General features: G+C 49.5%; 1 protein-coding gene across 2 annotated transcripts in view; it reads left to right on the top strand.

Annotated features, from left to right (window-relative positions):
- The window catches only part of ANKRD17 (ankyrin repeat domain 17), a 92,227-nt gene that overhangs the window by 55,065 nt on the left and 9,414 nt on the right, over positions 1-27,748 (top strand). For both annotated transcript variants that reach the window (XM_084266632.1, XM_084266633.1), the window contains exons 8-28: positions 1,447-1,684; positions 2,075-2,266; positions 2,646-2,755; positions 3,559-3,646; positions 4,867-4,994; positions 5,443-5,586; positions 6,149-6,251; positions 7,807-8,562; positions 15,327-15,475; positions 17,751-17,862; positions 18,039-18,184; positions 19,712-19,854; positions 20,532-20,745; positions 21,600-21,775; positions 22,520-22,682; positions 23,399-23,494; positions 23,928-24,044; positions 25,291-25,462; positions 26,196-26,643; positions 27,041-27,196; positions 27,428-27,577. In XM_084266632.1, the coding sequence (XP_084122758.1) occupies positions 1,447-1,684; positions 2,075-2,266; positions 2,646-2,755; positions 3,559-3,646; positions 4,867-4,994; positions 5,443-5,586; positions 6,149-6,251; positions 7,807-8,562; positions 15,327-15,475; positions 17,751-17,862; positions 18,039-18,184; positions 19,712-19,854; positions 20,532-20,745; positions 21,600-21,775; positions 22,520-22,682; positions 23,399-23,494; positions 23,928-24,044; positions 25,291-25,462; positions 26,196-26,643; positions 27,041-27,196; positions 27,428-27,577 (4,001 nt within the window). The remainder of the gene's footprint in view (positions 1-1,446; positions 1,685-2,074; positions 2,267-2,645; positions 2,756-3,558; positions 3,647-4,866; positions 4,995-5,442; positions 5,587-6,148; positions 6,252-7,806; positions 8,563-15,326; positions 15,476-17,750; positions 17,863-18,038; positions 18,185-19,711; positions 19,855-20,531; positions 20,746-21,599; positions 21,776-22,519; positions 22,683-23,398; positions 23,495-23,927; positions 24,045-25,290; positions 25,463-26,195; positions 26,644-27,040; positions 27,197-27,427; positions 27,578-27,748) is intronic.

Raw genomic sequence — 27,748 nt, 5'->3', positions numbered from 1 at the left:
TGTGTGTCAGACCTTCCCGCTGTGGTTACCCCAGGTTTGAAGGATGGTGATTCCCTCATGGAGAGAACAGGCTGGGAGAGTCTGGGCTGATCTCTTGTGTCTGTCTAAAGAAAGGCAGAATTAAATGGCATCTGGGTATGTTGCTGCCAGGCCTCCAGTGTAAACAGGTAGCCAAAAAGACACTTCAAGTAGGTCTGGAATTTATGGCACACTGACAAGATGGTGAAGATCATATTCTCAAGTATCTCTGCTTCCAAAGGAAGAAAGCAAGCTCAGGAGGTACATTTTGGTAGAACAAGTCTGACAGAATGATAATGGTGTCTGGAAAATCCTGCCAAGACTCTGCGGAGGGACGGCTGTAGTTCGGGTGACTCCTGTGATGTACAAGACACCCCCAGTGAACCACGTGTCGTGGCTTTGCTCCTGTAGGGAGAAGGCGAGTCCTGACTCTGCTGGTACATTGAGCAGGGAGGTAGTTTTGCAAAGAGGCAAAAATCCTGTCCTCTCTTCCATCTCCTTCCCCCAAAGCTGGGAATCTCATGTGAACACTCATATACACTAAGAGTCTGCATGGATGTGAGTAAGCTGTGTTCCTCACACCCGTAACTAAACTACACCGCAGTTACAAACACTCCAATTGCACATCAGATTCCACTCAGTGTTTCCTCCTGTTGACACAGCGTGGAGCTTTGGTTTGCAGTGGAAAGGCTTGAGGAAGAGCATCAGCACCTGCCTGACATCCAGAAGAAGATACTTCTTTCTTTTTGACTGCAGTTCTCTTTAATTCTCTCTCCCTAGTCAGCTGCATGTGCTGTTTGCAGGGAGCTTGTTGGCAGAACACAAGAAGAAGTTTGTTTGAGTGGTGACTTGTTCCTTAGACAATTTAGCACCTACAGTTCTGAGTCTCATGGTCTCTGACAAAGAGGAGTGCTGCGTGTTGGAGGATCTTGTTAGTGTTCCTGTGGAGGAGGCAAGCTTCTAAAACAGTGTTGAGCTCCTCAACTGCTTGGGTTTTGTTTTTTCTTCTGTTCTCCTTGTCCATCCATTGTCCCTCTGTGCGCCCCCCTCAATGATACAGATCCCAAACATGTGGAACTTGAGCCCAATGTGGAGAAGTTGACCAGCTTGTTACTTACACCGTTGGTAGGAAGGTCGATATGTGGGTCACAGTGTGTTAGTTTTGAACGGAACATATTCAGTTACCTGTGCTTGTTGTTTCTTCAGGGGCCTCTTTATTAGTAGAGATGGAGCTTTTATCCACACACTTAGGAAGAATCCTTAGGAGAACGGCCAGGCAAGGTTCATTGTGGTTTTGGACTTGTTTATTCATGCTTTGCTTTCCGTGTTCCCTGAGAGACCTGAGGTGGTGACGGACTAAAGCTTTGGGGAAGAGCAGCAGCTTTTCCTTTTGGCAGCCTTTTGATCTGGGTCTGTTTGGATCCCCAGGATGGCCATGTGGAAGTGGCAAGGTTACTTCTGGACAGCGGAGCTCAGGTGAACATGCCTGCAGACTCTTTCGAGTCCCCGTTGACTCTGGCAGCCTGCGGCGGGCACGTCGAGCTGGCAGCTCTGCTGATTGAACGCGGCGCCAACTTGGAAGAGGTCAACGATGAAGGGTACACCCCGCTCATGGAGGCGGCTAGGGAAGGCCACGAGGAGATGGTGGCACTGTTACTTGGCCAAGGTAAGGATTGCCGTGCCCCCTGTGCACTAATTCCATGGGCATCTGCATGTCTTGGGAGGGGTACTCTTGATTTTTGGGTTCTCCTTCAACAACTTCTCACCCTTTCCTTTCTGAGCGGTTGGGAGTAGCTTGCTTACCATTCCTTGCTTACTTGTAAGCAGCCCTTCTGGATTGGTCTGCAGAAGGAGTTTGGATTTTTCTCACAGGTGCTGAAGAGACTGGAAATCAAGCTTTAGTTTGATGCTCTGTGATTTTTTTTTTAGAAGAAAATTTCCACGGCTCAGAAATGAGATATGGAGGAAGATGGTGCCTTGTGCATCAGGAGTGGGCTTTGCTGGTCTCTAACTACTGTTTTGTGATGGACATGTGGTTTTGGTGTTCTGTTTTAAGGAGCAAACATCAATGCTCAGACAGAGGAGACGCAGGAAACAGCGTTGACCCTGGCTTGCTGTGGAGGCTTTCTGGAGGTTGCCGATTTCCTTATTAAAGCAGGAGCTGACATAGAACTGGGTTGTTCCACACCTTTGATGGAGGCTGCTCAAGAGGGTCATTTGGAGCTGGTTAAATATTTATTAGCTGCAGGTATGGAGTGATTTTATTAACAGCTTTGTAGAGAATTAATGTAACCCTGAGAGAAATACCTTTTCCCATAGTCCTGTTTTCTTCAGCAGCTTCTTGAAGTTGCCTGCAAAGGTTTGTGGGTCCTAAAGGGATTTATTAGTTGGACCCTAATTGAGCTTTTGAAGCTGAAGATGATGTAAACGCACTCAGAACTGAACTTCTATGTTAAGTTTATTTTTTAATTCCTCTAGAAGATGATTAAGAGGTCGATTTTATGGAGGTAGGATTGGAAGGGGGAAGTTAATAGTGTGCTATCTGATGTGGTAAAGATTGGGAAGAGACTGGCATGTTCTCTGTAACGACTCTTGTAATGATAATGTGGTCGTTCCTGCTGCTTCAGGGGCTAACGTGCATGCCACGACAGCGACAGGGGACACGGCGCTGACCTACGCCTGTGAGAATGGCCATACTGACGTAGCAGATGTCTTACTTCAGGCAGGAGCTGATCTGGTAAGTCATTATCTTCTAAAAAAAGATCACAATTAGGAGATACAATTATAAATGTCTCTATTATTTTTTGGTCCTGTGTTCATTGCTGGAAGCTGAGCCAGTCTGCTGCTGGTATAGTGGCATTCAAATTATCTTTAACCTTTTTCTTTTAACTAAGTGAGAGTTGTTGTTGTTTTTCTAAGGGATTTTAGGCTGTTGCTTTACAGGTCAGTTAGAGGACTCTGGCTGTTGATGGCTAAAGCATTTCTGAGCCTTTTGAGGCTGCTTGTACAGATACATGGGGGGTTTATTCTGTTGTGTCACTCCTGGGCGGTGCTCAGCTTTGAGATGTCGAGCTGATTTGGGGTCAGTACTTGTACCTGCCAGTTTGTTGTGTTCCTTGTGCAGGAAACAGTTGATAGCTCTGATGTGAACCATTTGGTGTACTGTAATGGGATTAAGGTGACAAAAGTAAGTCAGTTGTTGCCTTTTGGTAGGCTTGTACACAGGTATATTGCCAAAAAGTGAAGCTTAACATGACAGAACACATCTTGGTAATTTAAAATCCCCACCAGGGGCCAGAATGCTTTTGACCAGGGGTCTCCAACCTGTACCAAGGTTGGCAAGTGGTTTCATCTGTCCACAAGAGAGACTCATTTCCAACATTAAGTAAACCTTTCTGCCTCTAGCTTGTGAAACATGGAAAAGGGGTCTTCTGTGTCTGGTATTTCTCCACTCATCAAAACCCAGAAGGCTGAATCCATCCTTTCACGTGTGCTGCTTCTGAATTTGGAGTTTTAAACCCCTCTCTCTTTCTGCTTTAGGAGCATGAGTCCGAAGGTGGAAGAACTCCTCTGATGAAAGCTGCAAGGGCAGGTCACGTTTGCACTGTGCAGTTCCTGATTAGCAAAGGTAAGAGGGGAAAGGCTTTGGGTTTCCTGCTCCTGCAAACACTGGCAGCTAGGAACACATCGGTGCTAGTGTCACTTGCTTGGGATTGTTTCCAATAGTTGAACTCAGGCAGGTCATAGATTGTCCTGCTAGGTGTGTAAGGTCACCTCTGGTTTCTGGCCAGGTTTGTGGGAGCTGCAGCTACTGCTGGAAATAGTTACGGGAAAAACAGTGGTAGTGCTTACCAGCTGTCTGCAAGCTCCTGGTGCAGCTTTTGAGCATGGTCTCTTCAGGACTCAAACTTCAAGTGCCTCCTTGGTTCAGAGTTTGACTGTAACTTGCCTGATACTGTCAGAACTATCAGCTCCAGCCTTACACAGAGTGGATACATAGCTCGGAATTGCTGTTTTAGCTCTCTTGAGCTGATACTGGTGGACTGGCCTAAAGCTTCCAGTGTCACATAGTCTTCCCTGGGTAGATTGTAGGGGAAAGAAGCAGAGCTGCAGTTAAGCAGCTGCTTGTGGGTGTTAAGGCACATGGGTGCACGCTCTGGATCACCACGTTTGGGTTTTGCGGGATTTTTGGTTGGTGTTTTTGGAGTTGGTTGGGTTTGGGGTGCTTTTTGTTGTGGTGTTTTGATGGGGTTCGTTTATAGAGCCATAGAATGGCTCTGTCCAGCCCTACCAGGCCCAACATGAGAGCACGTCCCCAAGTACAACATCTGCTCTTCTTTTAACCCCCCCAGGGATGGAGCCCCACCCCCCTCCCTGGGCAGCCTGGGCCAGGATCTGACAGCCCTTCCATACAGACATTTCTCCTGATGTCCAACCCAACCTTCCCCTGGTGCAGCTTCGGGCCATTTCCCCTTGTCCTGTCACTGGCTGCCAGGGAGAGGAGACCAACCCCACCTCACTGCACCCCCCTTTTAGGTAGTTTGGGTCATTTCCAGAGGCACAGCCCTGGCACAGGGCTGGCAGACTGGGGCTCAGATGCTACACAATGTCCTACACTTACACCGTCACCATTGGAACGGGGTGGGGAGTGCTGGTCTGGCTGGGGTTGCTTTTCTTTTTGTGACATGCTAAATGATGACAGTAATAATGAACCACTTGATCTCCTGTAGCAGTTGTAACACAGCAACAGTGGAGAACTACGTTGTCAAATTTACTTCTTGTCACTTCTGGTAGAGGAGAACTGGTTCGAGGCTCTTGAAAATAACCTTTCCCCCTCTGTTTTTGAAGGAGCAAATGTGAACAGGACCACAGCTAACAACGATCACACGGTGCTGTCGCTGGCCTGTGCTGGAGGGCACTTGGCAGTGGTGGAGCTGCTGCTGGCTCACGGTGCTGATCCTACACACAGACTGAAGGTTTGTCGCTCAGCTGCCTTACTTTCCTCTGATGTAGCCTTTAATTAATCTTAAAGCTAACAACAGCCAAGCAAATCTGCTTCTTTTGGAATCTTTGCAACTGACCCAGGGTGTTGTGGTTGAAATAGGAGGTGGAAGAGCTGGTATTTCCAGAAGCAGGTGTCATACTCCTAAGCAGCAGTTGGAGGCAGCAGGAGTGTGGGTCTGTTGATTACCAGAGGTTGCACTCCTGTTGTCCAGCCATGATTGTGGACAGGGAAGGGAAACTTGAGAAAGGACTTGGGTTTTTTTAACAGAGTCCATAAGTTTAGCTGTGGACTTCCTGCAGGTTGAATGAGTATTTACTAAAGGACTCTTACAACTACTGTGTGGTGTTTCCCCAGGCTGGTTTGGTGCTGTCAGGGTTGGATGCTGCTGCTTCCTAATACTGTGATCTCTCCCCCATTAGGATGGATCGACTATGTTAATCGAGGCAGCCAAAGGTGGTCACACCAGCGTGGTTTGTTACCTTCTAGACTACCCAAACAACTTGCTTTCTGCTCCTCCACCTGATGCTACTCAGCTGACCCCACCATCCCATGACCTAAACAGGGTAAGATGTGAGGGCTGGTGGCTGAGGGATTTGTGGGGTGCTTCTGCATTTCTCAGGGCTTGCTCAGGAAGGGAAGGATGGGAGAGTCAGTCATGTCACTTCCTGAACTGCTGAACACTCTAGGTGATACACACTAAAACATAACTTTGAGCTGCCATGAAAACAGTGAAGATTTTGAGCATCGCTGTGTGGTGCTTTCATCGTTCTTCTTACTGCTCTATAAATACTACCCACAAAAAATGACTGGGGGGGAGGGGGAGCCCAGCAAGGGGAAAGGTCTGCTCTAATGAGGCTCTTGAGTGTCACCTTTGTAGCCCATCATGGCTTGTGTTTGCTTTACTATAGCACTGTACCATGCTGAGTACTGCTTGGGAAGCGCTTTCTGAGGTGAAAAACGCCAAGTATAAAGAAACCAGATGGTCTCAACTTGTTAACTGTTGAACTCAGCCTGTTAAATGTTATTGGTCACCGTTAAAGTCTGCTTTTCTAATAGGTTTTGTTTACCTTCTATTGAATAGCTTAGAGTATGAGAAAAGTAATCTGTTAGTATCCAATGTTTTAGGCTCCTCGTGTACCAGTGCAGGCGCTGCCCATGGTCGTCCCACCCCAGGAGCCTGACAAACCCCCTGCTAATGTCGCCACCACCCTTCCCATCAGAAATAAAGGTCAGTCTTAGTTCTGGAGCTTATTTTCTAAATATCCTTCCTAGGTAGAAGATAGAGAGTTGTGCTTGTAGCAGAGTAGCTCCTCTGAAGAGTGTTTATGGATTCAGTCAAGGAAACTGCAATTTATTGATACATTTTTTATTTTTAAGGATTTGTTTATCCGCCTAATCCAAAGTATCAGTCGTCTAACCCTGTAATCACACAGCATCAAGAAATCTGCCTAAGTAAATACGTTAAAAATACCTTAGTCTGACAGACTGGACTGATGCAAAACGTCCCCCAGAAGCCTATACCAATCTGATCATGGGAGTTGTAAAAGCCATGTCAATCTCCATATTGTAGTTGATTTGATAACCGGTGTTTACTTAGGAGAGTAGTCTTGGAGTGGGTTTGACTAACCTGATCGAAGGCGGAATTTCTTGTGCTAGCAAATGCTCAGTCTGATGTGGCTCAGGTCCTCCTGGGGCTAAATTTGCATCTATTTTGATCTCGCCATTTAACGCTGTTCTGTACTTAAGAATTTCCTTCCACACCCCATTTTTTTTCCGAGGATCAGCAGTAGTGCAGATCCAGGCGTGCATGTCCTAAACATTAACCCTGTGTGTGCACTTGGATTGTTCTGGAAATGGGATGAAAGGATGGCTGGAAGAAACCGGGCGCCTCCACTGCCTCAAACCCCGGGTTTTGATTTGCCTTTCGCCCTTCAAAATTAACTGATTGTTCCTCCTGCAACCGGTATGGCAGAGCATGTCAGCTGGGGTACTGTGGACTTCTTCATAAAAGATGAATTGGATTTTAGTCCATCGCTCGTTCTTACAGGGAGGCTTGAAATACTGGCCTTGCCTGGGCAGAGAGCCGAGTTTTGACACAGGCAAAATCATGTCTGCTCTGGATAAAACATAGTGGCCAAACACAGCCTGTTAGATCACCTTAAATCTAACTGACTATCCTGGGTTCTAGCGCTGTTTGACAACTGAGCAAAGCTGGATACCTGTAGCGAAAGGATTCAGTAGTCCTAGAAAGCATAGTGCTTCCTAAAATGTACCGAGCTACTCAAAGCTGGTGGCCTAGAGTGAATCACCTGCCCCTCGAGGTGCTTTTGCATCGCTTTTGCTGTGCTTCCAGGGCTGTAACCATAGGTTTATGTCTCTAACACGATACCAGGCGCAAAAGGTGGAGTAAAGAGGCAGCACAACCTTTCTTTTGGCTGCCAGTTCCCTTGTAGCACCACTTGATAACAGCCAGCGGCTCTCGAGACGATCGCTTCATTTGGCAAAGGCGTAGCATGGTTGGAGCAGATCTGTCAGCGCAGCGCAGGGCTGTTGGGGACGTGGGTGCTCAGTAATCTGTGCTGTTAAATTGCAGTCTGACTGCTGTGTTAATTGCTAGCGTGAGATACAGTGTTCTTGGAGGGCCTTGCAGTGCACGCTGACCTTCCCTGGGTGCTGTGTCTTGGTGCATAACTGGCCATTTAGCGTCCCAACAGTAGCTCTATAATGAGGATGCCATTCATATGCACTTCCATTGGTTCTGAGGGGGTTTCTTTTTCACACAGCTGCTTCTAAACAAAAGTCCAGCAGTCATTTGCCAGCAAACAACCAGGATGTACAGGGTTACATCACCAATCAGTCTCCAGAGAGCATTGTAGAAGAGGCTCAGGGCAAGTTGACAGAGCTGGAGCAGAGGATAAAAGAAGCCATAGAGAAGAACGCTCAGCTGCAGTCCCTGGAATTGGCACACGCTGACCAGCTCACCAAAGAGAAGATTGAGGAGCTGAACAAAACGAGAGAGGAACAAATTCAGAAGAAACAAAAGATTTTGGAGGAACTGCAGAAAGTGGAGCGAGAGTTACAGCTGAAAACTCAGCAGCAGCTAAAAAAGCAATATCTAGAGGTAAAAGCGCAAAGAATTCAGCTCCAACAGCAGCAGCAGCAGCAGTCTTGCCAGCATCTGGGACTACTGACTCCTGTTGGGGTAGGAGAACAACTCTCAGAGGGAGACTATGCACGATTACAGCAAGTGGACCCCATCTTGCTTAAAGATGATCCTCAGCAAGCTGCTGCGCAGACGGGTTTTGCACCAATTCAGCCTCTGGCCATGCCACAAGCTTTGCCTCTGGCAGCAGGTTCCTTACCTCCAGGGTCCATCGCAAATCTTACAGAACTGCAAGGTGTTATAGTTGGACAGCCAGTGTTGGGCCAAGCACAACTAGCAGGGCTGGGGCAAGGAATACTGACAGAAACACAGCAAGGGTTAATGGTAGCCAGCCCTGCTCAGACGCTCAATGACACGCTGGATGACATCATGGCAGGTGGGTTTATATTGTTATGAGCAGGTGTAATATTTGCTTGACCAGTTGAGGGTATGTCCACTTCTCTGTGTGTGTGTGTGTGTCTGTGTATTCCTGCTAGCTCCACAGCAAGTACTGCTAGCCTGCTGCTCCGTGGCTCGAGGAGTTGGGGAAACTAGCCTTAACTTTTCACTTTGCAGGGTTGTCTTCCCTTTTCTTGAGCTAACTGGTGCCTGTTTGCCAGGTTGGTATGTGGGAAGTGGCGTGGTTAACTCTTTGTAGTCTGGGGGAGGCACGTGCTACGGTCTAATGGCTCTATTCAGGCCTGTTTGTAGCTCAGGAGCAACATCTTGACGATACTAGTTAGCATTTTGGAGGGACAGAGAACTGATGGATGCTATTCTGAGCACATATGGCACTGAGTCAGGCCTGTAACGTGTAAGGAGCCTGTAGGCTTGTCCCATCAACAGGAGCTGCTCTGGCTGGCCTTGGATAGTCTGCCTGCAAGGAGCTTTTCCTTCTGTTTGGGAAGATGATAACCCCAGACTGTTAAAAATCTCTATTGATGAAAACGGCCAGCAGAATGTCAGCAGAAGCCAGATCGAGCCCTGTAGAGTTCTTGATTGCTTCAGGGAGTTCTTCACCTGGTGAGAGGAGTGCTTTGAGGACCTACAGCCAGTTTACTAGTTAACATGAGCTGTTAGTGTTTCCTTTACTCCTCCCTCAGGTGAACTTAAGAGGGGAAAGGAGTTCATGTAGTCACTGAAATAGCTGTTTTTAGGACTAAAAATGATGTCACTCCATGGAAATTTGCAGAGACGCTCTTGCTGCAGCTGACGTGCTTTGCTGTTGAGAAGTGCTGCCTGTTTCGGTGGAGTCTGCTTTGTGAGGCAGGCTCAGAGTGCAGCCTGTGTGCTAGAGGGGAGCTCCAGCCCAGAGGGGCTACAGGTCTGCAGCTGGTCCCACACCAACTGCAAGAGCTACGACAGAGGCACAGAGTGAATGGAAGACAGGGGAATGGCTAAAAAAGTAGATGGTGGCTGTTGAAAATTCTTGGAACAGCACTTTGTGAGTTAGGCACACAGTGAGTGACCTGCTGGCCAGGCCAGGTTACTGAAACTGAGGGGAGCTAACAAGGTTCTGAGGTCTCAGTTCAGAGTACCAAGCTGGATTGGGACAGAAGAGACCTTTGAAAGCTGCTGGTCCCACCCCTTGCCACAGGCAGGGACAGCTTCAACTCAATCAGGTCACTCAGAGCCCTGTCCAGCCTGGCCTTGTATGTTTCCAGGGATGGGGCATTGACCACCCCTCTGGACACTCTGTGCAGGTGCCTCATCTCCCTCAGTGTAAAAAGGGTCTTCCTTACATCTCATCTGAATCTCTCCTCCTTCAGTTCAGAGCAGTTACTCCTCTCCCATCCCTGCCACAATGTCTGTCCCTGTCTGTCCTAAAAGTCGCCTTAAAGTATGGAAAGGCCACAAGAAGCTCTCCCCAGCAGCCTTCTCATCCCCGGGCTGAGCCAGCCCAGCTCTCCCAGCCTGGCTCCAGAGCAGAGGGGCTCCAGCCCTCACATCATCCCCATGGCTCTTCAGGACTCGCTCCCAACAGCTCTGTGTCCTCCTTGTCCTGCGGACCCCCGAGCTGAGGCAGCACTGCCAGGGGGTCTGTGTCCCAGAGCAGAGCAGAGGGGCAGAACCCCCCTTTCCCAGCCCTCTGGGTCCCAGTGCCGGGGACACAGCCCAGGATGTGGGGGGCTGGCTGGGCTGCCAGCACACACTGCTGGGTTTTGCTGAGCTTCTGGTCCTGCAGCACCCCGGAGTTGTCCCCAGGGCTGCTCTCCATCCTTTTGTCCCCCAGCAAATTGTGCTCTGGAGGGTATTTGTGTCAAGTCTGTTGGCAGTTGTGCAGATTCAATTCCAGTTTTGCTTTTCTGAGGGGTAGCTAATCTTAGGGCTTGGGTGGGTTTTTGAAGTGAGAGTGTACCCTGAAAGTGCCAGCTTGAGCCCACGCAGAGTTTAGTATGGCAGTGAAATGGGTGCAGTGTGACACAGCATCACGCAGCCATGAGAGGTTTCATCAGTAGCTTAGTGTGTTGCTTCAGTGGAAGTCACCTCAGGTATTCCCATGGGTTTAAACCTCTGGTCCTGAGGTGGCTGGGGTTTAGTTCCACCACAGATCTGTGGCTCTCAGACCAGTTACAGAACCAAAGCTCCACCTCGAGCGTGCAGACAACATGTAAATCCATCTCTGTGCTTAGCTGGACCCTACGAGTTCACCAGGGGCGGGTAGGAGACATGGGTATGGTTGTAGAGGTCAAGTGGTGTTGCTAGATCAGCTCTGGGATGTGGAAGTTGGATCCCTCACTACTGGAGCAGCCCTGGGTGTCACTGTGCTCTGCACAGTTGGCCTGGAAGCCCAGGAGAGAACGTGCCAAGTTCAGGCACTTGGGTTGGGCCTTTTCAAGAGAGAAATGGGAAAAGGCAGAGTAGCACATAGCGTTTCAGTTGTAACTTCAGGCTCCTCTCTGCTCTTCCTGGAATTGATGGCACAAGCCAAAGGTTGGCCCTTCAGCTACTGATGTGTGGGACAGGTTCTGGGCTTGTAAGACTGGTGAGAAGTATGCTGCAGCCTTAGTTATCCAGCCCCCGAATGAAAAGGTTGCCTGTGTTGAGTGGACTGTTAAGGACATAAACAGCACCTCTGGTGCTAATGGGAAATGGTTTTAAAGGAGTAGGGCTGAAAGGGTCCAGTCTGGTAGCGGCCTCGCTGAGGACTTCAGCAATCTTGAAGCACTTGGTAAGATGAATTCCTGGAAGCTGCCTTGTGAGATGAGTCACCTTTAACTCTGTCGGTGTAAATTAATAGGTAAGAAAGAATCTTTATTGCCTGTCAGGTATTCACAGAGACTCGGTGCTGAGAACAGCTGTAGAGTGCCAGTGTGACAGAACTGCCTGGAGCTTCTGTCCCAGTTGAAACACGTGCAGGAGCTGCAGGGAACTGAGGGTGCAAGCTTTTACACCCTGGTGTAGCTACAGGTGGTTGCTGGCGATGGTTGCACTGCTCTTGCAAATGGATGGTAAATGCCTTTAGACCTTTGTCCTTGGATTCCATCTGTGGCCAGGCAGCTGCTCTGGGGGGGGCTGAGCCTGCCCCAGTCCACCTGTATAACTAAGAAGGATGGAAGCTCTGGGCAGGCCCTGGTTTGTGATCCCTGAGCTGTTAGTGTGCAGCAGCAGGGCTGTGTGCTTGTGTGAGGACTGAGAGCAGAACGGGGACTCATGCAATGGAAGGCACATTACGCCTCTCACGTGTCCTGTGTGGGCTTAAGCATGTGTGGCAGGACCTTGAGCTTTCATAACTTCAGATCCTGCAGAGAAATTGGGGCTGGAGGAGAAGAAACTGGGGTGGAACTGGCCTGTTGAGTTGGCTTGTCACATAATTTTCCAAGTCCCCATGTTGGCTTATTGCAGTCTGATGCAAAAGGATCCTTTGAGACCTCTGCTGTTGACATTGCAGGAGATAAGGAATAGCAGAGCATGAAGAATGCTGTGCCCACAGCCAGACAGCACTCGTAACAAGCTTCATGGTCAACATAACTATGAAATGGGCTTGTAAAGGTGCTTGGTTTCTGTAACATCTTTGCTTAGTGAAAAGTATTCAAGGAAGCAGGAGACTCAGCACAGAAAGCCCAGGTTCCTTTTCAAACGGTCAGTTTTCCAGGCACACATCTTGATTTGGGACATGTCGATCAGCGAAGCAGCCAAGTGCTGCTCTGGATGGTGAGGCTGTTGGGCACGGGGAGGTAGCAGCTCTGAGGATGCTCCTTGGGTTTGTTGGTTTTTTTCTCACTTAAGCTGAGATGCCAGAAAGGAATGGATATGAAGAACATCCATGCTCTTGGTACCACTGAGCGCAGAGCTGGCTGGCTGACACCCAGCCAGACCTAGGAGATGTTGGCTAGAGTAGTCAGGTGGTGCTTGGAGAGGTGTTTTCTGACCTCATTTTGTCACAGGATTTAAACTGGTCAGCTGGTCCCACACCAAGGCCTGTATGTAGTAAAGCATTCTAACAGTGAGCTAGCTTGAAGGACTTTTTTATCCCAGGCATTAAATAGCCATGAGTTGATGTCAGAGTACAGACTCTAGTTGCATTTTGCAGCTAGTCCATTAGACTAGATGATGGCAGAGGGGTTGGCTGTCAGTGCATTCAGGTCTGATGATCAGACTACCTGGCTACTCTCTTCACTGCTTGAGGCTGTTGGGAAAACCTGGTTTATTGAAAGCTCTTTGATATTTTCATTTGGACACTGTAAGGTTGCCCTTGGCATGTTGGCTACAGAGCTGAACTCTGTGCAGGTGATGGTGAAACAAAGATCATCCCAGTTGTGGCCTGTAAAAGAATCAGTATCTGGCCTGGGTGAATTGTGCTGTACAGCAGGAACTACACTGGTCTGTGAGTGACTGGTGCTGGAGCGCACCTGGAATGTATTTGATGTGAGGCCATGTAAGGCAGCGTGCTGTTCTCCTCGGCTGGCATGGATAAAGCTGCTGAGGTCTGGGTGGTTTTCCTCCCTGTGGAAAAACAGGAGTTGATTTTTAAACATGTCTCTTTCTTTGTTGGGTTTTTTGTTTGTGGGGTTGTTTTTCCCCCTTTCGCACCAATGGTGTAAAACCCAGACATGACCTGAATGGAGACCCTCCTACCTGCCTTGATTTAAAGGGGTTTAAAGCCTAAGGGCTTTCATAGTGTCTCCTGTAATAGCATAGGTGGTCCCCAGCCTCCCCCTTACTGGGACTACAGCAATAACTCTCCTGTCGCCCCACTTGAGCGTACTGGGTTAGTCTCCAGTCCAATTCACCAGCTTCTCTAGGTTCTTTTGGAACCTGATGTAAGCATCAGGGATCACAGCTCACAATCCTCTGTAATTCCATTCCTGGTTTATGCTGCCTTAACTTCCTCTGAGAAAGAAGGAAAATGAGTCAACTTTTCCAAATTACCTGTCACAACTGTGTATGTGGAGAGGGCACTGGAGATGGGCAGCTCCCTGTCCGTCGATATTTAACCAATGTGAAGGGGCATTTTTAGGTCATGTCTCTTGATTTACAGTCAGAACCAGGAATGAGATGAGTTTCAATTAGATGCTCCACAGAGTGATTCTTCCTTAGGGTCTGGGCTCAGCTCTCTCTGTGTGGAGCAACCCGAGGCTGTAGTTTTTCACCTCATGTCCCAGTATCTCAGCTTAGCTTCTGTTTCATAGAATCACAGAATCCCAGACTGGTCTGGGTTGGAAGGGACCCCAAGGATCACAGAGCTCCAATCCCCTGCCACAGGCCTGGAGCTACACAAGGTTGCCCAGGGCCCCATCCAACCTGGCCTTCTTTGGATCCTCACCTTGTGTGATTTGTCCTGTAAGATGAGAAGAGCTTTCAAAAGGCACTCTGATAGAAACCTTAAGAGAGTTTGAATCTTGATTTACTCTTAAATACAAGGTTCCTGATCCTTTCTGCCTTTCAGGTTGGGAGTTCTGTGTCTCTCTCAGTGACGTTAGTTAGCTGCCTCACTGGGTTTTGGTGTGGGACACCCAGACATTCTGTTAGGGGTGGATGGTGCTCAGCTGTCCTGCAGAGGAAGGGGGTACGCAGAGTGGTGGGTTAGGATGTGATTTTTTTTTTTGTGGTGCCTGTTGCAAAACTTGCTGCTTCAAAACATAACAGGAGCTGATTGGCAGTGGGTGGTGGGTAGGGACATGGCTGGTCATGACACCCGGTTGGGAATGGACAGGACGCGGAGAGCTGGGGGAAAAGGGGCATTGCTTGGGTGCTTTGTGGGGCTACACACCAGATAAACACACGAGGTGGAAGCTGCATCTCCTTCGTTTCACATTTAAAGGTGCTTTTGCCACCCTGATGGGAGAAGTTCCAGTGCTTTGCTTTCTCCTTTGCTGATCACCCCTGACCCAGACCTGCAGAAACACTGGAGAAGAGGCGGGGGAAGCACTGTGGTCTCTTAGGGGCAGCCAACAACCCTAAAAGCAGGAAAACAGGAGCTTTTCCCCAGAAAGGCTGTTGTAGATTCCAGTTTGCTCTGTGTTTATAACCATGATACGTATGACCTGAACTTGGGCAAGCGTGGCAGTCGGTGCTGTTCTGTGTCCTGTCAATTAGCTGTCATCACCTGTAAAACAGTTTTACCCTCTGCTTGTCCTAACAACCTCGACCCAGCTCTCTGCAAACGGCTGCTGAGAAGCTTCCACTCCAGTTTCAGCTGTGTGTGCTCCTGACACCGCGCTCTCGCTTCTTGTTGGTCATGGGAACGGGGCTGGGGGTGAAGGGTGGGCAGATTTATCTGTGTGAGAAGCTTTACACAGCTGTGAGAAAGGTGACATAGGTACCCACTGACTGGACATGTTCTGCCTCTGAAGGGATGGATCTCCTGGGCCAGGTAACTGCTGACTAGGGGGACAGTTTTGGTTTGAAACACAAAGCAAATTATTATATTTCACTTCTTTTTGTGTGGTGGGTTTCTAGAAAAGATGCCAGCCTGACACTTGGCTGTTTCTTTGATTGAATACAGTTAACCTTTTCCATAATAGCTATATTCCAAGAGTTAAAGGTTCAAAGATTGGGTTAACTACCTGGAAAATAATACATATTTGCAGAAAAACAAAGTTCTTGGGGAGTCGTGTCTACCGGTGGGAGTTCTGTCCCACTTCCTTTTTACTGTCACATCGAGCTGTTGAAGCCCAGTGTTTTGCTGTTACTAAGTGGAGTTGTTCTGTTCAACAGCAGTGAGCGGAAGAGCATCTGCAATGTCAAACACTCCTACCCACAGCATTGCAACTTCTGTCTCCCAACCTCAGACGCCAACTCCAAGCCCCATCATTTCTCCTTCGGCCATGCTCCCGATCTACCCTGCGATAGATATCGATGCTCAGGTAAGCCTGCCATGGCCAGTGCAGAGCCGCACGTGGAGCCCCTGTGCTTCTGCAGCCCAATAACACAGCGATGGTTGTGTGACAGGTTGGGTTGTAGAGACCCAAATTGCTGTTTTCACAAAGCCTGCGCAGCACCCCAGAGCTGCAACCGCTTTCCTCTCTGCTGTTGCCCCATGAATCACAGCATCACAGACTCACAGGGGCTGGAAGGGACCTCCAGAGCCCATTGAGTTCAACCTCCTGCCAAAGCAGGGTCCTTAGGACAGGTCAAGACTGGAATCTCTCCAGAGAAGGAGACTCCACACCCCCTGGGCAGCCTGGCCCAGGGCTCCCTCACCGGGAAGAAGTTCTTCCCCAGATTGGGGCGGAACTTCCGGGGCTCCAACTTGAGGCCATCGGCCCTTGTCCTGTCCCCACAGACCCTGAGAAGAGGCTGCCCATGTCCCCCTGTGTGCCACCCTTCAGCTATTGATCCCCATTGATCAGATCCCCTCTCAGGCTGCTTCTCTCCAGGCTGAACAGCCCCAGCTCACTCAGCCTTTCCTCGCAGGGGAGATGTTCCAGGCCCTTCATCCCCTTCATAGCCTCTGCTGGACTCTCTTCAGGAGACCCCCTTTTTTGTCCCAGGGAGCCCAGCACTGGAAAAGGCCTCTGAACAACAAAGCACTTCCATTTCCTATCTCATTGTCAGAGCCATTGTGAGAAGCAGAGAGCTGCCTCCTGACAGAAATGAAATACTTTTCTGGCGTGATGGCCTGAGACAGAAACAAACCTTAAAACATTGTGTGCTGCAGCTTCTGGTTGTGTGTGAAGTGGCCGGCCAGTGATCTGCTGGCTTGACCAAAGCATGGAACTACTAAGAGTAATAATCTCTGTAATCTCCTTAACAAGAGGAAGTGATACAAACTCCATTGCCATGAAGGAAGAGGCATTTCTGTAGTGAGAGTGGTTTTTAAAAGGGCTGCCTCGTGTTGATGTGCAGCTAGCTGGTCATCCAGAGAAACCCACCGTGCCTGTCCGAGTGTGCATAGCTCTAGACTGTACGCAGCGTGGCTGAGACATGGGCAGTGTGGAGAAGAGAGGAGGTGTGAGTTGTGGAGCAAGGGGGGAGAAACCTTGGGAAGAGCAGGCTGGGTTATGGTAGCTGCCTGGGGCCCTGGCTCGTGTCTGCCCTGGCCAGGACCTCTTGCCAGGACCTCCTCAGGTCGGAGCAGCGTTATGATATGTTTCCAGCTACCCGGGGTCATAATAAAGTAAAACGAAGTTCTCTCGGTAGTGGGTTTGGTGTTAGCTGTTGAAGGAGAGGTGAGGTTTTATCCCTGTGCTGCAAAGAGCAGTGCCAGTGGTCCTCAGAGTTCATGGGATGGTGGCAGCTCTGAGGAATGGAATGCACCTTGTTTGATTGTGGGTGTGGAATAGGCTGAACCAAGGTTGACACGGGGTCTCTGCTGTCACGGAGACCCTGTCCCACTGGTGATGCTCACTTGGGAGACGGTGTGAGCACTCCGAAGGGGGGAGACCTTGAAAGCAGAGCAGAGCTCAGGACCTGTGTGCATCTTCTCTTGTTCACTTCAGTTGCTGCCATGGGCGTGCTGTAGCTGACTGCTGCTGTTAGAATCACAGACTCAACAGGTTGGAAAAGCCCTTTAAGCCCATGGAGTCCAACCGTCCCTGTCCTGTGCTGACCCAGATCTCTCAGTACCTCATCTCCCTGGCTGTTAAACACACCCAGGGCTGGGGACTCAGCCCCCTCCCTGGGCAGCCTGTGCCACAGCCCCACAACTCTGCCAGGGAAGAACTTTTCCCTCTCATCTGAGCTGACCCTGCCCTGGGGCAGCTTGAGGCCATTTCCCTCATCCCATCACCTGGCTGAAGAGATCAAGTTTTGGCAGAGCAGTGGTGGGATGGGGAATATTTTCCCTTTGATTTAACCAGAGGATTAAGAATTAGATGGATTTGTTACCTTCATCATACCATCTCCAGGCTGCTGTCAGGCAGCAGGTGTAGATAGTGCAGCACAGGTGAATTCTCAGAGCTTGGATCTCAGCTCTTGTCAGGAGTTTGCTCATGTGTCCCACCAGAGCTGGCTTGAGGTAGGATCCTGTTGGGTACCTGAGTGCAAAGGAAACACTGAGGTGACCAGTTGGCATGTCTGAAGCTTCTTGTAGCTCTGTATTTGTCACAGGTGTAGTCGTGCTCGGGCTGAGATGGGATGTAACAGGGGCTGTGCTTGGGAAAGGAAAGGCTTACCTTGTATGCACACTGTTTCTTTCAGACTGAGAGCAATCACGACACAGCACTGACACTTGCTTGTGCCGGTGGCCACGAAGAGCTGGTACAAACACTGCTGGAGAGAGGAGCGAACATCGAGCACCGGGACAAGAAAGGTACGAGTGGCTGGGGTGGCACAGACCCCCCTGGGGTGCCAGGCTCTCAGGCCAAGCCCATGCACCTAAGCAGGGTCTTTACACGGGGCTTTCAGCCTCGCTCTTCAGGTGGGTTAACTTGTCGTGGCAGCCTGAGCTCTGAGTGTGGACTCTTCAAACGCGCTCTTTCCTTCCAGGGTTTACTCCGCTTATCCTGGCTGCTACCGCTGGCCACGTGGGCGTCGTGGAGATCTTGCTGGATAATGGAGCTGATATTGAAGCCCAGTCTGAGAGAACCAAGGACACTCCCTTGTCTTTGGCTTGTTCTGGAGGGAGACAAGAGGTGAAGTAAAACTTGAGTCTTCAGAAGCAGCGTGCAGATGATGTGTCGTGTCAGCATAACGTAAACTCGACTCCCCAAGAACCAGGGTGTGGGTTATATACTGTGTCAGCACACTAAAGGGGTCTTCCAGAAGAGTTCTGGTAACTTCAGGCACCCTTCCAGCTCAGGTTGGGGTGTTGTAATGAGAAAATGCAGGGAGCTTCATGCATTCTAAGCAGTTGTGTAGAATTCTGTTGATGCTTCTGCTGTTTGGGTTGCAAAAAACTCCCAGTGGGGGTTCAGGGTCACCTACCCCTGTGGCCCTCTGGAAGCTGATGAGGTTGGAGACAGCTCTCCTGCTTCCACAGCAGCCATGTGGCACTGAACAGGAGACCTGACTGCACCAGCACCATGCTCCTGACTCGTGCCTCGCTGGCCTGTTCTCCATGCCCATGGGAAGGCTTCAGGTCCTGGGGGATCAGCTGCAGAGACCCCAGTGTGTCACTGGTGAAGGGTGAGACCTGCTTCAGTGTGTGGGCATCACAGCCTTTGTAGCCAGTGACCTCGGGGAGTGTGGGGAATTCAGACTTAGCCTTTCCTAGAGTTAGTGGAGCGATGTCTCCAAGCAGTGTTCCTTGGAGGAACACATCGTGTTCTCTCCCGTCTTTTTGGGAAAAAGATGATGGGAAGACACTGGCCTTGGGGCGGCAGAAGAGATGCTGGCAAGATGCCCTCCTGCCCCAGTTTGTGTTTGGCAGTAGCTTGTCCTGTGAGTTTGTGGAAGACCTGTGGGTTGGAAACCCCTGAGCTTTCTCATCTAAACGTGTTTTATCCTTAAAAGCATCAAGTGGAGCAGAGGAAGCAGAACACTGGAGATGACAGGGGTTTGTTTTGATTTGACCGTGCTGGACAATTTAATTTCTTACCAAGCCCTCAGCAGAATGTGAACTTCATGTAGAAGATGGGAAGCCACGAGTTACGTGGGAAATCCTAGTTTTCCTAATGGCTCTTGTGTGAGATCCCTGTGTACAGCCTACCCGCTCTTCGATGCAGTGGGTTAGGGAACGTAGGGTGATCAGAGCACACAACTGCTGCCTTGTTTGCTCCACAGCTTCTGTTTGAGGATGAGTTTTTAACTTGATAGTGAACTGGAACGTTAGAATAGGAGAGGACAAAAAGCTCAGAGTACTTTGCATACAGTGCTCAAACCAAATCTCTGGCTTTGGCACCCTTTAAAGGCAGCTGAAGCAATTGTAAAAAGACCCTCCATTTTTTTCTTGCTGTGCTTCACAGTCTGGTAGGACTGGCTTAAGCTTCCTGAGGAGCAGCCACCATTGATGATTGATTCTAAAGGATGTTTTACAGTGGCTTTGGTAACAGTGTGGCCTCATCCATTCACAGAGGCGAGGAGTGTGGAGAAGCAGCTGAGTACAACTGCTTTCTTACCATTGGAAAATGCCAAGGGTGTACTTAGGTTTCAAAACCATTTGCCCTGGTAGATCTGCAAGTTTGGGAGAAAACCAGATTTTGTTTCTTGAAACCCTGCAGGTGGTGGAGTTGCTGCTAGCTCGAGGGGCAAACAAAGAGCACAGGAATGTTTCGGATTACACACCCCTCAGCCTCGCCGCTTCTGGTGGCTACGTGAATATTATCAAGATCCTGCTAAATGCTGGGGCAGAAATCAATTCCAGGCAAGTTCCCTTTTCCCCCCTTCTCTCAGGGCTTTTGTGGCAGTCTGTCTTTCCCCTGTCCAGCAGGATAACTTGACAACCATGTGGAGCAAGATCTTACCACTCCTGTGCAATCACCACCAGTGTATTGTTTAATTTGTAGGAGTCTTTGCCTCTGAGTTGGAAAGGAAAGGGTTTGGCTGTGCATTTCTAACACTCCTTCAACTTCATCTCCTCTGTATTTTCTTAAACTCTTTCCTGTCTCATACAATCTGTGTCAAAGGCAGGTGAGATGAGTTCTGGGTCACGTGAAGACTCTGTGTGTGTGTTTATCCCTTTGCTTTCCCTGTGTACTTCAAGGAAAGTTCTGTGTGCAGACACACATGTGCATGGAATGATTCTGCATCTGCTGGGAAGTAGAGAACAGCCTGGCCCTACTGCATGAGCCCAAAGTTACGTTACACTCCTCATGAGAGGTGCCTTTAAATTGAACAGCCACTAAAAGGTAGCACTCATAGTACCTCGAGGTAGCAGTATTTGGCCCAAGCAATGCCGCTATGGAGAGCATCTCGTAGTGCCAGTAGTAGTTCCTGTGTGGCTGAATTTTCAGTCTCAGGTACTCTGCCTCCACTAGCTTTGTTGAGGACCTTCCACAAGTGTGATTGGGATTTCAAGTGGGGTTTTATCTTCTCTTCCAGGACTGGGAGCAAACTGGGCATTTCTCCCTTGATGCTGGCAGCCATGAATGGGCACACTGCTGCTGTCAAGCTCCTACTGGATATGGGCTCCGATATAAATGCCCAGATAGAGACCAACAGGAACACGGCGCTGACGCTGGCTTGTTTCCAAGGGAGAACAGAAGTGGTCAGCCTGCTGCTTGACAGGAAAGCCAACGTGGAACACAGAGCCAAGGTAAGAGCCAAGAGCTGCCTGAATCTCCAAAGTAAGAGGCCTGTTAGTTGTGGCTCCCATGTGGTCATCCAGGGGTTTTCCTGCCTTTGGGGAATGTAACTTGTGTTGCCTGGATGATAACGTGGGCGCTTGATGGGACTTGATGCTGATGATTCTCACCCATTCAAGGTGGGCTGGGTTAGCTGTGAGAAACTGCCAGCAGTGGGCTCTGAATGCCCAGCGCTGGGCAGCTGTGGAGGGCTGCTGGGCTCTGTGCTGCTCAGTGGCAGCTCTTTGAGATGGCTGAAGATGAGCTGCCCTCCAAAATGCTGCTGAGCTGTTAGGCCAGGTAACAATCAATCACAGAGCTGTAGGGGTTAGAAGGGCCCTCCAGAGCCCATGGATCTAACCTCCTGCCAAAGCAGGTTCCCTAGGACAGGTCAGGGCTGGAATCTCTCCAGACAAGGAGACTCCACACCCCCTGGGCAGCCTGGCCCAGGGCTCCCTCACCCTCACCGGAAAGTTCTTCCCCACATTGGGGCGGAACTTCCCGGGCTCCAACTTGAGGCCATCGGCCCTTGTCCTGTCCCCACAGACCCCGAGAAGAGGCTGCCTATGTCCCCCTGTGTGCCACCCTTCAGCTATTGATCCCCATTGATCAGATCTCCTCTCAGGCTGCTTCTCTCCAGGCTGAACAGCCCCAGCTCACTCAGCCTTTCCTCGCAGGGGAGATGCTCCAGGCCTTTCATCATCTTTGTAGCCTTCTACACCAGGACTAGATATACATTGCTGGAGTTGGAATAAATCCTGGCTTGTACATGGAAAAACCCCTCTGCCCCCCAATTAATCCTTGGTTTTGTGCTTGCTTGTCCTAGACTGGTCTGACACCCTTGATGGAAGCAGCTTCTGGTGGGTATGCTGAGGTGGGCAGAGTTCTGCTGGACAAAGGCGCAGATGTCAACGCTCCTCCAGTCCCTTCCTCGAGAGACACGGCTTTAACCATAGCAGCAGACAAAGGGCACTACAAATTCTGTGAGCTGCTTATCAGCAGGTACTGTGCTGGCAAGTGTGTGCTGGAAATAAAACCGCCTTGAATGTGGCCTTACTTAGACCAGTGCTTCCCAGTATATGCTGTCATTTTTCCCAATACACACTCCAGGGTAGGCAGTGTGTGTGGCTCAGTGTGTCAGCTACTACATCACATTGTTATTTATCGGAAGCGATGAAGAGGAGTTCTGTTGGGTGGCAGTGCTGGCTTTTGCTTGATGGACTCAGTTTTTCCTGTCCCATGGAATGGTGACTCCTGGGGGAACCAATTCCATATCAAGTTAACCTATGTGGCCCTTGTAATCACGGCACACAGCTGTTGAAAGTGGTAGCATTAGTCCTTAAACAGCAGAGGGTGTGCACAAAACAGATGTTCTAATGGTTTCTGTGGGTTTTAGACTGCTCGTGATGTATGTTCAGTGGTGTTAGGTTTCAAGTTTTCTTCTAGATACCTTGTTTTCCAAGTAGCAGCACAGGTTGTGGGCTGCACTTGGAATGTCATAAGTTGTTCTGAGTGAAGCTAATGAAAGATGTACTGATGGAGGGGAGCTCAGGAAGTAAGAGGAGAACAGAGGCAGCTGGAGAACAACACGATTGAGAGAGTTGAAAACATCACTGGACCAAGTTCAAGTCTTGACAGCATCAGAAGAAACAAACACACAGTTTTGGAAATGGAAGGGCTCTGAATGCTTGTGTTTGATGTGGAAAGAGCATTGAGTTTTACCCTGTTGTTTGATTGTGTTTGTAGAGGAGCTCACATTGACGTGCGGAACAAGAAGGGCAACACCCCGCTGTGGCTGGCAGCCAATGGAGGGCACCTCGATGTTGTCCAACTGCTGGTTCAAGCTGGAGCTGATGTGGATGCTGCTGACAACAGGAAAATAACTCCCCTTATGGCAGCCTTTCGAAAGGTAGAGTTCAGCTTTGGTCTTAGCTCCTATTGCTGGGATCACCCCCAGGCAGTAGTTAGCAGTAGAATGTAGCTGGCTGAAACAACAGGCTTGAAAAGGTGTCAACTAATTCTAGTACTTGGCATTGAATCTTCAGAAGTGTGTGTGTCACCTGCACCAAATCTGTGTTACGTCCTAGTAGGAGTTGGCTTTATAGGTGCTTTGCGGAGGAGGTTGGTTCTCATGGGGCTGGTAGGAGGTGAAAATGGCAGTGCCTTGATGCAGGGGGGTATGGGATGAACTGGGGGGAGTTGGATTAGCTTCTTGCAAGAGCACATGAGCATTCTTGCTCCAAAAAAGGTGCAGTTTAGCTTGATCTAACTCCAGAGATGAGTGTCGTTAGGATGTCATTAGGATGGGAGTGCTACAGTACTTGAAAAACGGCAAAGAGCTGTGGGAGCCCGCAGCCCAAGTACCACAGCTGGGCCTTTGAAAGGGCTGAACCCAAGGGTAGAAGCATGTGGAAACTTGGCTGGAGCAGGTACCAGAACTGCTTCCCTCCTCCTGCCTCATAGACGTGAAGAAACATCCCTGGGATCCAGCCCAAAAAACCCAACAAGTGTGGAGAGCATGGTGTGAAGGGGCTGGAAGTAACCACCTTGCAGCAAGCACTTGGGTGAGAGTGTGTGCTGGTGCTGGGCTGGGGTAAAGCATCCTCTGTGCTTTGTCTCTTTCAGGGCCATGTAAAAGTGGTGCGTTACCTGGTGAAAGAAGTAAACCAGTTTCCATCAGACTCTGAGTGCATGAGATACATCGCGACGATTACTGATAAGGTAAGATGGTCAGGAAGAGAGTATTCCAGAAAGATTAGTGGTGTGGCTTGGCTTTACAGGCCACTTTACAGATGGCTTTGACTTCCTGACACACCAGATTCTGCCCCATGGTGAGTCCCACTGGAGTTTTTCAGAACAAACATTGCAAAAGGGAAATTGTGAGGAGGCAGCCATGGTAACGTGTGCCTTAGTGCTGTGCCAACAGCAGCTCGAGGGGTGTCCTTACTGTCCCTGCTTATTCATGAGCGTTCTCCCGACCGTCAACTCGCTCTGCTGTCCATTCCTCCCTGTTGAGTGAGTCTATGGAATTCCTGGTGGCACCTGGCCTGGGATCGAGGTAACAGAGTGGGCAGTACCTGTGAACTTAAATACAACAGTTCAGTGTCTTGTGAAAAAAATCCCAAACCAGGGCTGATGTACGTTGTCGTTCCAGGAGATGCTGAAGAAGTGCCACCTCTGCATGGAATCGATTGTTCAAGCCAAAGATCGACAGGCTGCTGAGGCCAACAAAAATGCAAGCATTCTCTTGGAGGAACTGGACTTGGAGAAGGCAAGTTGGAAGAGTTTGGAGTTGTGAAAGTTTGTTAGATAAAATGGGCTTTTTGTGTTCCTTCAAGATGATAACATCAGCAAAAGTAGGTGGTAGAGTCTGGGAGTAGGTGTAATGACCATAATCATAGTGTCTAGAGCTTAGCATTAGGTAATCTTTGAACTCTGATTCAGGGAGATTGGATCCAAAAGTCCAATATAACTCTTCCCTCTGGAATAATACCATACCAAAAGAAGGATTTCTGAATACAGGGGGTTTTGCCAAGTGTGTGGCAGGTGGGTGTTTTCCACTCCCCTCAGTATGGATTTTAGGTCTAAACCCTGTTTTGCCTCTTAAACAGTAAAAAAGACTCTATAATCAAGCTACTATAAACCATAGTGCTGTAGTAGAGACTTGCAGGGCAAGCGGAAGCACCAGCACGATGCCGCATGAGTGCCTGGTCTGTAGTCAAGCTGGCAGCAAGGGTTTCGTGCTGAAAGGGAGGTGGGCCATGTTTGGACTGAGAGCCAAGGGGCTCAAGGTCACCCACAGAATCGTGAAGCCTCTGACTTGAGTAGATAAGGTGTCTGCCCTCTGCTCTACATTAGCCTTCTGTTCACATGAGCAGGCGATCTGCTTCAGAGGAGTAATGATGTAAAAACGGGGGGAACACAGAGAAATGAGCTTCTGTTTTGTAAAAGTGTTAGTCTAAAATCATAGAATCCCAGACTGGTCTGGGTTGGAAGGGATCCCAAGGATCACAGAGCTCCAAACCCCTGCCACAGGCAAGGCCACCAACCTCCAGGCCTGGAGCTACACAAGGTTGCCCAGGGCCCCATCCAACCTGGCCTTGAACACCCTCAGACACGGGGCACCCACCCCCTCTCTGGGCAGCCCCTTCCAGCCCCTCACCACTCTCTCTGCAAAGAACTTCCCCCTAAGAACTCCTCTAACCCTTCCCTCCTCCAGCTTCACTCCATCCCCCTTGTCCTGCCAGTCTCTGCCCTTGAACAAGCTGATTCCCCTCCTGTTCCTCTGCTCCCTTCAGGGATGGGAAGGCTGCAATGAGGTCCACCCACAGCCTTCCCTTCTCCAGGCTGAACCAGCCCAGCTCCCTCAGCCTCTCTCTATAGGGGAGCTGCTCCAGCCCTCTGAGCATCCTCGTGGCCCTCAAATGCCAGCTCAGCTCCCTGGGAAATAGCAAGGCTTTGCGTTGTGTGAAATGCATGGGATGTCTGTAACGCTGCTCTGTGTTCTTGCCTCACAGCTGAGGGAAGAAAGCAGGAGGCTGGCCCTGGCTGCCAAAAGAGAGAAAAGGAAGGAGAAAAGGAGGAAGAAAAAAGAAGAGCAAAGACGAAAGCTAGAAGAAATTGAAGCAAAAAATAAGGAGAATTTTGAACTTCAGGCTGCTCAGGAGAAGGAGAAGCTAAAAGCTGAAGGTGATTACACTATTTGCCTTGGTGTCATTCCCAGTGTTGAGTTGTTTTTCCTGTCTGAACCAGAATACAAGCTCTGCTACGAGCTGCTGGAGCTTTGCTTGTGTTTGCCTTGTCTGTTGAGCCCATAGTTTGGCACAGCAGTGTGTTTGGTGTCTTGCTGCGGCAGGGAACCACCACCAGCAGCTTCTGAGGGAGTTACAGGTTTGTTACCGACCGTGGGGATGGTGCTGGCTTGGTGCTTCCTCTCTTCTAAGTCCCAATGCTTAAAACCAGGTCAATTATTTGGGGTGTTTGTGCTGACAAACTGAATGGTGATCATGATTAGCTGGAAAAACTGCCAACATGGCAATTCCAGATATGTGTCATTCCCTTCTTGGCCATCAAGAGCTTGCTCTTATGCCTTACAGCAGCATGTCTCAGGCTGTGTGCTGATACATGGCTGTTGCTGGCTGTTCCTGCTCTGATATGCTGAGAGAAAGGGAAGGTGGGACAAGTCCTTCTTGGTGTTCCACAGGCTTGTTTGTCTCCTGATTTGGTGTATCTGTCTCCATACCTGAATTCCACTTGACATTTCTTGAATTGCTGCTGTGTTTGTTCCACAAGAAGTGACGTGTGTGTGTTAGTGTAAAGGAGGGAGAGGCTCCCTGCAGTGAAATGTGTGAGAGTCATACAGGTGTCACACGAGCTTCCTCAAGCCAGATGAGTTAGTGCTGTCTTGTCATTCTTCCATCAGATGATCCGGAGGTCCCGATGGAGCCTCCCAGTGCTACCACTACAACCACCATTGGTATATCTGCCACTTGGACCACCTTAGCAGGTTCCCATGGGAAGAGGAACAATACCATCACCACAACGAGCTCCAAAAGGAAAAACAGGAAAAACAAAGTAACCCCTGACAACGTTCAGATCATATTTGATGATCAGCTCCCAATTTCCTATAGCCAACCAGAGAAAGTGAATGGTGAATCCAAGAGCAGCAGCACCAGTGAAAGTGGTGACAGTGACAATATGAGGATTTCCAGCTGCAGCGATGAAAGCAGCAACAGCAACAGCAGCCACAAAAGTGACAATCATTCTTCCACGGCTGTTACTAACGCACAGGGCAACAAAAAGCAACCATCGGTCCTTGTCACCTGTCCAAAGGATGAGAGGAAAGCAGTCACTGGCAAATCAGCCATCAAGTAAGTTGCTGGGATGGTGCAGGCTGCCTCAGGGTGGCTGTTGTCCCCATCTTTGGGGACCTGTGTTCTTTAATGGGTTGTAAGAAGCGGGTGAGGTGGCGTGTCCTTCCTGCAGCCTGCATAAGCAGCACATGCTTTGTTGCTGGATGAACTTGAACTTAGGAGGTTCTGAAGCCAGAACCCTCATGATAGGTCTGGAATTGGGGCGCTGCTGGGGTGGTTTGAGATGTGAGCATCTCAGTTCAGGCAGCTTCTTAACAATCCAGTGCTGTCACGCTTGAAGAGAGAAGTGGGCTGGGGGAGCTGGAGAAGGGGCAGAACTTGAGTCATCCTTCCTCTTTGGGCTTTTTACCTTGTGTTTTGGTTGGCTGCATAATGACAGTGCTTTCTGATACAGGTTGTCTGAAGTGATCAGCGAGGTGACGAGTAATTCCTTGTCGACTTGCACAAAGTCTGGCCCTTCTCCCCTTTCTTCTCCAAACGGGAAGCTAACCATTGCCAGTCCTAAACGTGGCCAGAAGAGAGAAGAAGGGTGGAAGGAAGTCGTGAGAAGGTAAGGAAAAGTTCCCCCTGACTCCCCGTGTTGCTGTCCCTGGTTCAGCATGTTTTGTCCCCCACAACCCACTCTGGGGTTACCCTGTGACCTTGGGGGACTGAATGGACCTCACACAGCCACTGCTATAGCTGAATCACGAATTGTGATGCTGTTTCGACTGATCTGCCCACCCCCTTGGGCCATGGAAGCATTTCCCAGTTAATATTGATTTGGTTTTTTTCTTTATAGATCCAAGAAGGTTTCTGTTCCGTCAACTGTCATTTCCAGAGTCATTGGCAGAGGAGGATGTAACATCAACGCGATACGTGAGTGCACGGGAGCACACATCGACATCGACAAACAGAAGGACAAAACTGGAGATAGAATAATAACAATAAGGTAAGAGGCTCCTTCCAGGTGAGGTTCTTCAGTGTAGAACCCTCTTCTGTACAGACACATGAAAAGGTTCCTCCTCACTGTCCCTGGAAAGGTCACTCTGGCACTGTCAGTTCTTTGAGGTGGGGGAGACAAAGGGGGTGGGAGAGCAGAGAGCTGCTGCTGGGCTGTACG

The sequence above is a fragment of the Gallinula chloropus genome (genome assembly GCF_964237585.1).
Source record: "Gallinula chloropus genome assembly, chromosome: 7".
NCBI lineage: Eukaryota > Metazoa > Chordata > Aves > Gruiformes > Rallidae > Gallinula > Gallinula chloropus.
The sequence above is the reverse complement of the archived record's forward strand: the minus strand, read 5'-3'. Positions and strand labels throughout refer to the sequence as shown.